Raw genomic sequence first — 12,692 nt, 5'->3', positions numbered from 1 at the left:
ATGCGTTACATTTAAGCAAGCATCATTTGCCACTTTCTTTTTCAGATTTTTAAATTCTTACAACTTTAAAAGCACTAAAACAAAGTAAGCTGCCCTTATTTCCTTCCCAATTTTTCACAGCGGGAGCAACAGTCAAAGATGGAAACATGTACAGCGCCTCCTCCATGAGCCAATATAACCACAAATAAAACATCTCCATGATCTATGATTTGGAACCATGCCAAATGTCTTTCTTCTTTAAGATGATCCCCGAGAAAAGACAGTTTCAAAATCTGCAGCATGTATTCCCATGTATAGTATCTTCTCATGTTTGCATATGATGGGTATCTGGCTTAATAAATCATTAGGAGCCAAGGCAAAATGATCTGACAAACAATGAGCAAAATACATCTCCTATAACTGTTTTATTCTGTCAAAGGTAATACTGGTGGTGCCAAAAGCTAAAGTTACCATATTATGGGTATTATTTTTAACAGGAGCATAACCTTGTCAAACCAGGGGAGTTACTATAAAGACTGTTTAAGAAGCAGATCCAGCAGAGGGAATCATTTGCAGAGACAGGCATTGGCTCAGTCATTAGCATAATAGCTCTGTTCTTCTAATGCTGACTGAGAAAAGTGCATTGCCACACACTGAGTATCTGCTTCAGTCTCTAAAAGATGCACCCCAAACCATTAACAGGAAAAGTCTTCCCAGGCTATACATATAAATCAACCCAAAATAAAAATCTCAGAGCAGAAAGGCTCCAGATAACAATTCAATCACTGAACTGAATACAAAGAAGAGGAGAGCATTGAAATGGTTTGTTCTGCCAGCATTCACTTCATGTGGAGATGGATTTAATAACTTCCTCATTATCAAAGTGATTAACAACAGTCTGTCACAGTGACTGATCAGTCTACAAACATACACACACACACACACACACACACACACACACACACACACATACAAACGCTCATCTGTTTTTGGTTCCTTTTCACAAATCTCAATGTATTCAAAAGTCACACTTAACAAAGTAAGACATTAAATCTCAAGTGACCCTGAAATGTGACACAATGCACACAAATAAGCTTCTGCAGCAGTGTAACATGAAGTAAAAGGAAAGGTATCATCCCCAAACCCCAGTGCTGCTAAGCGCCAGCTGACAATGCCAAGTAACAAAATATGAAACGGTTCTGTTTCACTGCTGTTCTACAGAAACAAAGCAGACTTCAAGGGAAATCAGCTTTTCACTTTGTTGTAAAGTAAATATCTGTGATGCCACTGAGCAAGATGAAGCGAATGCTCGCAACCTGGGGACATTTCTCCTACCTTTCCACAACCCCCTCTCCGTTCCAGCAAGTGGAGTCATCCACTGCGTTTTCGCCTTCACACAGCATCTCTGGCAATGCAGTAAAGAAGGACTTGTAGCGTTGCAGGTTCATCAAAAAGTCCCTGATGAGACATAATATAGCAGGAAAGCTTTAGAACAATTTTATTCAAATATTGCACACAACTCTGTGTGATTACTCTGTGATTGGCAGTGTTTTATGCGAACACGTTTCCAACTAGGATACTTGGAAACAATAATACTGGCAACAAACAGTACCTCCACTTCAACAAGGCATGCGTAACAGATGATGATGGTGGTAGCAGAAATGACCAGATTTTGAACAAGACCACTTCACTGCATCAGCACATTTTCTTCTCAGCTTTGCTGTGTGGTAAAATGTTTGTTTCACCAGATTTGAAAACATGTGTTATCAATAGACACTGTCATCTTGAACAAAACAAAGGCACAGCATTTTGATCCAACACACATTGTCGCCACCCATGAGGCAGAGCAGAAACAGCAGAGGTCATGAGGTTATGTGCTGAGCCAGCTAGTGAAATCTTATTATTAAATATGCATCAGTCTTATCAGTAGAGTAAGTATCACAGCTATTGATTCATGATACACAATGAGCAGGGTTTTTTTTTTAAATAATTGAGTAAAAATTCAAACAATAAGTCCCCTGGGTTCATGCTTACCTAGAGAGCACTCTCAGACTATATTTATTCTTGGAGGGTTTCTGGGGAAATGACCTGGGAATGATGGGAGTTGAAGTCCAGGGGAGATTGTAGCAAGCATGAGGATGCAGGGAGATGAGACGGGAGATTGAGAGAAAGAAGAAAACAAAAGGACGGCATTGACAGGACACATAGGGGAGAGGGAGAAAGGACAGTAAATTGACCCTGGAAAACAGTGATTACTCATGCACATGCAAACTTGTCACACTACATATAAATCAAAAACCATGTTTCCCAATACGACATAAAAACAGATAATGGAGTGAATTTAATATTTTACATCAGTAAACACTTACAAGCAAATATCTGCACATGTGCAAACAGTTAAATGTTCTGAGGGATGCCAAAAAAAACTTCAGCTGAATATTCTGATTCACCTCCCCACCCCCCCAATAAAACTAAATGTTGCTCTACTCTATCATGTTTCATATTTTTTCTGTGGAATATTACTCCCCCTTCCCTTCACTGGGTGCTGCAGTAGCTTTGAAGTCATCAAAGCTCACATGTGTTTTGGTCAGCACTGGCAGTCGGCAGGGAACTGGATTGTGTTGCCATGAATGGTGGTGGCAGTGCCAGGCCAGACCTGTCAGCGAGGCTGGCATCAGTGCAGCGATTCATGGTTTGGGATAAGGTCAGGAATACAACCCTGCAACAGTTTGTCTGTGTGTACTTTTGCATGTGGTGCTATTTAGGCCCAGGCTGGCTGGTGTGCAGAGTTGGGGGGTTTGGTCGTCTGGGTAAACAGGAAATTGTTTGTCCGTCATGATTAATCTTACCAACACTCGCCCTTGATGCCAGCTGCTATGGGCACAGGATGGTTGCTTCAGGGGTCAGGCGGAGAGCATGGACTGTACTGCAAAAGACTGCTTTACTGTGTGTGGGTGTGTGTTGTTCGCAACTACAACTTTTAGTCCATGCCACATATAGACTTACACTTCTACCATAAACAAATACTTTGCTGCACTTTAACATTTCCAAAAGAGAAAATAGGAACAAGAGATAGAAAAAAGTTTTACATCTAAATCTCTTACATAGCTTTATCTTACCTCTTTAGGTGGGCTAACTCTTCCAGCCGCTGCTCTGGTATTGGTTGGGAGGGGGTAACAAATGGAAGTAGAGGAGAGGAGGTTATGGTAGAGGTCATGACCTCTGGGCTAGTAGCTTGCATGTCTGTCGGTTCTCCTGTGGACAGGCCACACACCTTGTCCACCTGCAGGGAGAGCAGAGCACACGCACACCTGTTAAGCAAAGAAAACATATGCATGTGTGGGTGAAGCTTCAGGGTGGCTTCCAAACCACCTACAGGCACCTGCACATTGAAAGTTATTTACATGCAAAGAGATTATTTCAAAGTCAGCTTTTTCTTTTTTTAAACTGAGGCTTATGTGTTTTAAATGAAAAGTGTCTGTATGTTGGTCAAATTAAGTTTGGGGAAAAGGTGTGTGTGAAGCGAGAGATATGATGTGAACGAAAATGGTGTGATGAGGGAGTTATTACCATGAGGGCTGACAGTAAACGTAGAACATTCCACTGCCTCATGGAGGTGAATGCACACGCGTGCAGTTGGCAACGAATGAAAATATCTCTCTCCAGTGGGCTATTAAAGTATGTAGCAAAGGAGAGGAGAAGGGGGGGGTCATATAAAGGGGGATGTGCTTCAAACCAAGAGACATAATCGATGATATCTCATTGGCTTAAAAGCTTCGGTGCAGCATTGTTAAGTGATCCTCAATTACACAGAGACAGAATGTGATGGTTCTTCATGCTGGACTGAACAAGGCATTTTAGTGATCAGTGCACTGAACTGCTTTTGTAAGATAGTTATTTTAACTGTGCAAGACCACCCAGCAGGATTAAGTACAAGTCTGAAGCATCTTTTCTTTTTTCATTTTTTATTTTGATTTGGAGCCTTAAGAAAATTTTGACCACAATATATGTCCTAGTCAGTTAACTATTTTCATTCAGGGGAAAATTATGTTTCTATTTAATTCATAATGGAATAAGATTCTATCTGAAGTGTTTTTATTTTCAGTTATAGAACACTTAAACCAAAATAACAGCCAATAACTGGTTGGACACTCCTGTGGTAAATAAAAGTGTCTAAGAATGCTGCTCATTTCAAACACTATTTCTCTGGACATGCAGTTTGTAAAGTGGTCAAGGTTTATGTTCATACTGTTAGATATGTGCAACAGTTAAGCTGAAGAATGCCGGTAAGGGACACAAAACAATGGGCTGCACACAGAAATGTGTAAGCTCCATCTGGGGAAGGAGCAAGTACGCATATGTGTTTAGATTGTTCTCTGAACGGGTGTGTCTGCATGCTGGGAAGAGTTTGGATTAGTCTGGAAGCAGATGGAATATGTGTTAATGGTCACAAACTGTGTTTTGTCGTCCCGCTAAAAATACACTTTCTAACAGGGTGACGCCTGTCTGTTATCACATACGCTGTATGAATGGAAGTTTTACATAACAGAAAGTTATTTTGGATCAATAGGACTGTCAGTGGCCAGCAATCAGGAATGACACCAAATCAGCCTGGAACATGGCATGTCACTCTTTGCTATGGACTTATTCTCCAGGCCTTGTTAGGTCTTAAAGTCACTCTTCAAGCAGACGCTGAGCACGCGGAAGGTTGTTTTACAGCATTAACCCTAACTCCCACGGGACCCATAAAACATGCTCACATGTGGTAGGGCGACCCACAGCCACATATGTGCACAGCCACACATGCAAACATGGCACACGCATACACATTTTACTGTGGTTATGAGGAAAGATGGGGTATAGCAATTGGGGCATAGCAATTGTTTTGTCCATTTACATTTGCATGAGATTTAAAGCTTCTCTAAGTAATAATCATTTATCGTTTTTGCTTTTTTTTCAGGCTGTAAAGTCATAAATAATGAGCTCAGGTGCTTTTCTTAATAAAAATTCTTATGTTTCTCTTAGGAAACACGCTTTGCAAAACTGGAATATTTGACTGTTCATTTCACAAATCAACACTAAAACAACATTGGTTTTTAAAATAATTAGTATTTTTAGAAATATCAAGACCATTTCATTGTCTCCAATTTCTTTGTTTTATAAAAACTAAATGTCTAAACATTTCTAATAAGTTACACTGATTCATTTACATGCTCTTTATTTAGAAAGGGGCAAATTATCTATAACTCAAATTCCAGATATTCATGGCAACTATTTCAGATTGCATAAAATCCATTGATGACATGTCCAGACTGCAGTGTTTGGGAGGTCTACCACCTGGTGCACGTAGAAGAGTGTGTTTGTATGAATGTTGGGAAGTTGGTAGGTTGTGCATGGAGCATGTGTGCCTTAACTCCAGAGCAGGATTTCAAGTTTACACAGGTTTTTGGAAAAAGAATAGTGTTTGTAATACATTTAGTAAATAAATAAATAGGTATACATGCACATGAATCCATGCAGGCAGGCTTGTACTTCCCAAATAGTTTGAATTTTTTTTTATTTTCCACTCTAACTTAAACTGCATACCATAGGATGCTATATTATGTTCAGTATATGCACAAAAACAATAAATAAATAAATAAAAATAAAAAATTATTACAAGTTGTTTTGAAAGTGGTGCTAAAACAGTGGATTTATTCTTGTCATTGTGAAACTTTCAAGGGGGCACACAAGTTTTTTTATCCAGTGCTATAACTCGCCTGCCTTTGTATGACACTTTGCTATTCTACAAAAAGACAAAAATGTAAACATCTTTGTAAAATATGAACACCAAGCAGGGGTCACCCTCAGTTCTGTTTCCATTACCCTGTTATTTTTGCAAGCAAACCACAGAAGAGGTTCAAGATTGCAGGAGTTCTAGAGAGGCCAAAAAACATTGGAGAAAGACCCACATTTCAAAACAATAAAGCTAACTCAAATCATTCTTTCACCTAACTAAACACACAAGAGTGTAAACAGAACGCCAAGTCATCCCAGGGAAAATAAACAACTTCGTCTTAAGGATCCTCTTGAGAAATAGACACATGCTCTTATAGGATGGTTCTACGGATCACATAACCCTGAAGGTCAATCAGATGACAGGCTGAATAATGACATGGGCTAAAAGATGGTCATAAATCAATTACCTCCTGACCCAATGATGGCGTGAGAATGAAAATCCCATTTGGGCACAGTAAAGATACTTGGATTTTAGTGTGAATGTGTGTTCGACCACCTGTTTTCCCTCGTTATACCTTCACAATTTCAACTATTTTGTGGAGCATTCCTTTGGTGATTGCTTGAGGACAGAGACTGATGGAAGGAAGATTGATGTGATGCATGTTATCCACGTGGGACTACTTGGAGAAATACAAGGCATGTATTCTATGTGCATTTGAGCGACCCAGTGAAATTTGACTTCTACTGTGGCAGGCTCTAACAAGTACATTTCATACTGTGCATATGTTTTATGGCTCTGAATTTACAGTGTTGCAAAGAATTACAATTTATACAACACACTTAAAAATCTAATTTATGTCTACCACACAAAGACGTGGTCAAGGCTGTATTCTACTGTCATTTGCTCCAAATATGTGTGTGAGTCTGCATGGCTTATGTGTCGATCTCCCTGAACTATAAGAATGGGGGGGGGGGGGGGGGGGGGGGTCACAGCAAGAGAATCAAAATCAACTGCATGTTAGCCAAGCCCAAGACCATCCCTCTTCTTGAGAAGTATTGGCTTACAGATAGCAGCAGTGGTCTTTCTTTTCAGTTTATTTATCAAGGGATTACACACCAAAGTCTAGGGAACTTTCTCAGCCCCCTCCCACCCCAAGCACTGTGGGATGTGGGTGAGTAGGCCCTATTCAGTCAGTCAAGACCCCCATCGTATACTTTATATACAATGGGGGGCATGCTCAGTGTCCATACAGCTATATGGCCCACTGTGATCAACTGTGCCTTTTTTAGATGCATGTTCTGGTAAAATTAAGAAAGAAAAAAAAAGTCTTTTTTAGCTGTGACAAAAGCACATAGGTGTTTCCTTTAGATGGTTTTAATGGTTCTTATTGTTGAGCAGAGAACTGCTTTTCAATTTCACATAGACCAGGAACTTAAAAAAAGACAGAAAGAAAAAAAAGTTGAAAACTTCAAATTCTATCGCTCAGACTGAGTTCACAGTTAATGCCTTTTATAAAAAAAAAACCACAGAAACTGCCACCTCAGCAATAAGCATTTTTAATAACTCAAATATTCATGAACTCATGAAACTTAGGAGCTAAATAACCAAAAGAGATTCTTACCTTCCATTCATAGTCTTACATTCTATTTATATTTACATACATGGGCAAGATAAACAAGATAACAGAAGGCGTTAAGAAAGCATGATAGCATATGCTTAGTACTGGTTAGCACTGTGGCCTCACAGCAAGAAGGTTGCTGGTTCGAGTCTCAGCTGGGGGGGAGGGTTGAACAGTGGTCTTTCTGAATGGAGTTTGCATGTTCTCCCTATGTATGCATGGGTTCTCTCTTGGTACTCTGGCTTCCTCCCAGACATACGTTCTAGGTTAATTTGTATGATTAAGTGATCACTTATCACATGTTGCTCTGCTCTGAATAAAAGCGTCTGCCAAATGACTGTTGAATAAAATAAGAAAGCTAATATTTGTTATATTAATGTTACCACAAGACCTACCAAAGACTGGAAAAATCAATTTGAAACAAAACAAAAGAGCAAAAGCAGCTTGTGTATTTATTATTAGTGTTTTTTTTTATTCATATTTCTACCTAAATAAAAAGCAGAAGTAGAAATATAAACAATGGTCAAATATTGGCATAAAAAATTTGTTGAAAACACTAGAGGACCTTGTATTCCATAGTTACTTTGGCAAAAAGGTTGTTTTCTGTGTAATGCCAGAGTAAACACTAGTGCAACCACTTCTATTTCAAACTGAGTTTTCAACCTTTAACTACCATTATAATTAAGTTTGTATAAATAACTATTTCCATTGCTAAACACAGCTCATATGACAAAAGAAAGGCCCTAGTTGTTCCCTTTTTTTTCAATGTGCACCCTTTCCGATGAGTTAAGACAGAATGGTATAAACTAAATACAAAGTGTAACAGTAGTCAAACATACTACTATGGATAGCGAAGATCTAGCCAGATTCATGCCTTTTGTTTAGTACTGTTGTGGTGGAGGTCTTGAGGTTAAGGAAGCAGGCGTGTGACTGGATAGTTTCCAGCAGAAACCCAGGACCATCTGGGAAATGTGGGTGTGTTAAGGGAATATGTAGAAAAAGAGGTCTGTCTCCTCCCTCAGGAGTATTGTTATACTGTGTTTTTCTTTTAATCACACACTGAGACAGAAGTGGGCTATAAGTGTTGACTTTAATCAGACCACTGTGGATAACCAGAACTATGAGAGCTTTGTTTTTCATCAGTAGAATGGAAGTGAATAAAAAAGTATGGTTTCTAAAATATTCTAAGGTAGATTTCACTACAGGAGAGAGACCATCTAAATAATATCTTGTCTGTAAAACTCATTAAGTATTTAACTCAGTTTAATGAAAAAAAATATTCTATGGTTAAAAACACTAAAAAAAAGGCACTTGTTGATATTTTGTTGAATCGCCTTTAGGTTTGATAACAGCTCACATTCACTGTGGCATTGTTTTGATTAGCTTTTGCAATGTCCCAAGATGTATTTCCATCTAGTGTAGGAATTAGTTTGTTTGTTGTTGTTTTTTTACCAAGATCTGGTATTGATGATGGGAGAACACACCCCAAAGATTCTATTTGGGGTTCAAGTCTGGACTCTGTGGTGGTCAATCCATGTGTGAAAATGATGTCTTCTGCTCCCTGAACTACTCTTTCACCCATTGAGCCTGATAAATGTCATCTTGGAATATGCCCTTGCCATCAGGGAAGAAAAAAACATTGATGGAATAACCTGCTCATTTGGTTTATTCAGGTTCTCATGTGAGCACATAATTTTGCTGAAACTAGATGTGACTAACTGCATCAACCTATGCACCCACAGGCTTGTACAGTAGGCATTAGGCAGGATGGATGCATCCCATCATCTGCCTCTCTTCTCACCCTGAAGCACCCATCACTTTGGAACAGGGTCATTCTGGATTCATCAGAACACATGACCCTCTTCCATTTTTCCAGGGGCCAATCTTTAAGCTCCCGAACAAGATGAAAACTATTCTTCCAGTTAGCATCACTGATTGGGGGTTTTCTTATCAATACACAGCTGTTCAGTGCCAATCCCTTGAGGTCTCTTCACATTGCGCATGTGGAAGCTCTTACTTTAAGTATTAAACATACTGAGCCCTGAGTTCTACTGGTGTTTTCCTTTCCTTCCATTTGACTTTTACCAAATGTTTAAATGCTCACTGGTCAAAATTATTCAGTTTTGGGTTTTTTTCTGACAACATTTTATCCTGAAAGACCAGGATTCCCCACTATCCTTCCATTTTTTAATAATTCATTGGACAGTTCTTAATCTAATTTAAGTCAGTGTATTTGTGGATGAAATTGTGTTGGCTAGTTAGAATTTAAACTTGTTGCTCCCCAGTTAGAATTGATTATAATAGTTACTAAAAGTCTGGATGGAAGGAAAACAAAAAGGATTTAAAAACTACCCAAGAAGTACAGCATAATTTCATTTTTGTGTTGTTACTTAATACTTAAAAAGACAAATACCATAAAGTCAGATTGATAGCTATGAACCTTAAAGGACTATAACTAAATAACTAAACATTAAAGGGAATGAAGACAAAATAATCTGAGCTTTTATTAAATTATGAATTGGAATTCAACTAACAAAACTAAATTAATGATGTAGTCCAGCAAGGCCATCTATTACTCCATTTATATATTACGTTGAAAATCAATTCACCTGATAAAGAGAAGTACTGTAAATCACAAGTTTGATTACGATATATTGATTCAGTGAGTAATAATTTAATATTTGACAACATCACATATTCTGCCACTCAAAAATTTCAATTCAATTCAATTCAGGATCAGCATTCAATGAGTTAGTACCTCATGCTGATTGAACACAATCACCTGAAATTTTCATGCAAAGAATAACTGGCTTCTAAAGAATGGCAAACCTAATCCTTTTATGGGGGTGGATTCATCCAGTGCTCTGCATCCTGGACTTTTTTGTTGTGGTTTTTAACAAAAATGTAAATTAGTCAGCCTGTTTTACTTAAAACATCAATCTGAAACCCTAACACTAAATCAAAAAGATAACTGTGACCACTATTCACTTAGAAATCCTTGAATGAAAGACTGCAAATGATTTACAACATTTGTTGTCTGCCCTTGCTTCCTCTTCTGTCTCTATCTGACATTTTTTTTTATAGCTGTTTTTCGGTCTCCCTTCATCCTGCTTAAATCACTCTGTCTGCATCTCTCTGTCTCTGTCAATCAGTCCTCCCTTACATGCCTTTTACTCTTTCCTATCTGCATGAAGTCAGTGCTAATTAAAGAGAGATGCAGTCGCTCGTATATCACAGAAAGAACCCCTTCAGATTCCAATCAGTAAAGAGCACACCGAGTTCCTCTCTCCACACTGAGACTTGTTTACCCTGATTAAATCACTTACAGATGATCTGAAAATGAGAGTTTCTTGGGTCTGTCTTGCAAATATGGGTGTCGCTGTAGCATTTGAAGACAACATTTGTCCATCTCTGTAAATAAGAATCGCAGACACAGCGTGTGCCAAGATCTCTTAATGATTCCAAGTGGTTTTATATATAAAGACAGAGAGAATACAAACAGAGAAAGAGGGAAAGGTTAAACGAGTTCATTTTGTCTGTCTCAGATTCAGGGGAACATATAAAGGAAAAGGAAAAAATAAGCCTGTGAATAAAAACTTTGGGAGTCCATGTGTTCTTCTGAAGCCTTCCAATGGACCAGGAGTGACCACTAAAATCATAACACAGATGCAGTAGGCATTTGTGTTAGCTTCACAGCAGCTGCTGCATGATATCACCAAGTCAAGATTAAACCTGCAGCTCCCTATGTTGCAAGCCACATTAAAAAAAAACTTTGAACTTCTAACATAACACAGAATGTGTTACACTAAGGAAGAAGCCACTGTAAAAGTAAAACATGTACAATTTCCGGTACATTCAAATAAACTTTGTTTTTTGGAAAAAAAACTAATTGATCAACACTTATTAATTTGATTGTATATGTGCCTTTGATAATTCAAGACATCAACAACAGCTGTCTTATTTTCAGAAAAAATATAGGAAACATAGCAATAAAAAATAATACAGTTAAATATAATTAGTAGTATAACTATCAAAAAGAAGCTAATCAGCAAGCACAGAGAGGTACGGGTGGTTTTCTTCCTGAAAAGTTAATGAAACTTAATAGAATATTTAAAGTGGAAAGAAAGCAATCTTTAAGAGTGAGGATTCTTCAGCCATCTATTTTCAATAATTGCTTAATCCGTCACATGGTTGCAGGATGCTGTCGCATATCCCAGCTGTTATGAAATGAGAAACAGGATGCACCCTGGACAGGTCAGCAGTTAATCACAGGACCAACACAGGGAGACAAGAGATCACACTCACTCCTCAGGAGAACTCAGAAATACCAATCAACCTAACATCCCTGTTATTCAACTGTGGCAGGAGACAAGAATATCCAGAGAAAACCAATGCATTCAAAGTGGAAATTTAGGGAGTTCCATACAGAAAGGCTTCAGTCAAACATTTTCAATGGACTTTATTTCCCATTCACGAAAACAAATAAAGTGTAAACATGGATAAGTTACTGCATTCCTTCCACTAGCAAAACCAAAATCACCAGTTAGACTGGAACTCTTCCCAGCTTTGACCAGAGTATTAAAACCCTTCTATTTGTGTTGATGTGTATTACTCTTGCAGAATAAAATATGTCTTATCCTGCCTGGTAACCTCTATCTTTTCCTGTCACTTTTCTAATGACATTTTCTGTTATGTGTGAAACAGTCTGACAAGCAGACCCGAGGCTCTCAAAAAGAATCCAGCATTTTCTATTCACCCTTATGAACAATATTTAGCTATCTACAAAATTACATTATTTCTTAAATTATATAATTCCATCCATTTTTAATGTGGATCATGGGAAAAAATTATATGCCAATAATTATTTTTGTATAGACGTTTAAGAGTAATAACAACAATTTCATAACACAACAATTAGTCATGTGAAAACTTGGGATTCTAGACACATTTTGTCTTTTAAGGGCAAAACAGTCTCTTAAGGCGTTGAGAGCTGCTGCATATTATCAGCACATCACAGAAAGGCAACAAGTAAACGAGGGAAAGCAAGAGCAGGAGTAATGTGTAAGGTGACTGAAGAGAAAGTAGTCTGCACTCACCATCATTAGCTAATGGACTGCTGAGTAAGTCACTCAGACGGCTTGAGTTTAGACTAGGAGCCAAAGGTGCACACAACTTAGAAAGATGAGTTAAGCATAAAGATTAGCCGTGAGTGTATTTTGTGTCAGCAATCATTAGATACCAGTCTAAAATATTACATACGGGAGCCATAAATAAAGACCGGAGTCTATGTAGATAATAATTTAAGAAGATGTTGGGAAGTCTTTCTTTGATTTCTTTCAGACTTGGTATATATTCATTTACATTAGAAACATTATG

The 12,692-nt window shown here is 38.1% G+C and overlaps 1 protein-coding gene across 4 annotated transcripts in view; it reads right to left on the bottom strand.

Annotated features, from left to right (window-relative positions):
• Positions 1-12,692, bottom strand: part of LOC306758826 (glypican-5-like) — a 118,978-nt gene that overhangs the window by 71,570 nt on the left and 34,716 nt on the right. For 3 of the 4 annotated variants that reach the window (XM_079244231.1, XM_079244232.1, XM_079244234.1), the window contains exons 4-6: positions 3,099-3,262; positions 2,014-2,067; positions 1,315-1,437 (exon numbers count right to left, since the gene is read on the bottom strand). In XM_079244231.1, the coding sequence (XP_079100357.1) occupies positions 1,315-1,437; positions 2,014-2,067; positions 3,099-3,262 (341 nt within the window). The remainder of the gene's footprint in view (positions 1-1,314; positions 1,438-2,013; positions 2,068-3,098; positions 3,263-12,692) is intronic. The other variant, XM_079244233.1, reaches the window with a different exon arrangement.

Source organism: Telmatherina bonti (genome assembly GCF_933228915.1).
Source record: "Telmatherina bonti genome assembly, chromosome: 7".
NCBI lineage: Eukaryota > Metazoa > Chordata > Actinopteri > Atheriniformes > Telmatherinidae > Telmatherina > Telmatherina bonti.
The sequence above is the reverse complement of the archived record's forward strand: the minus strand, read 5'-3'. Positions and strand labels throughout refer to the sequence as shown.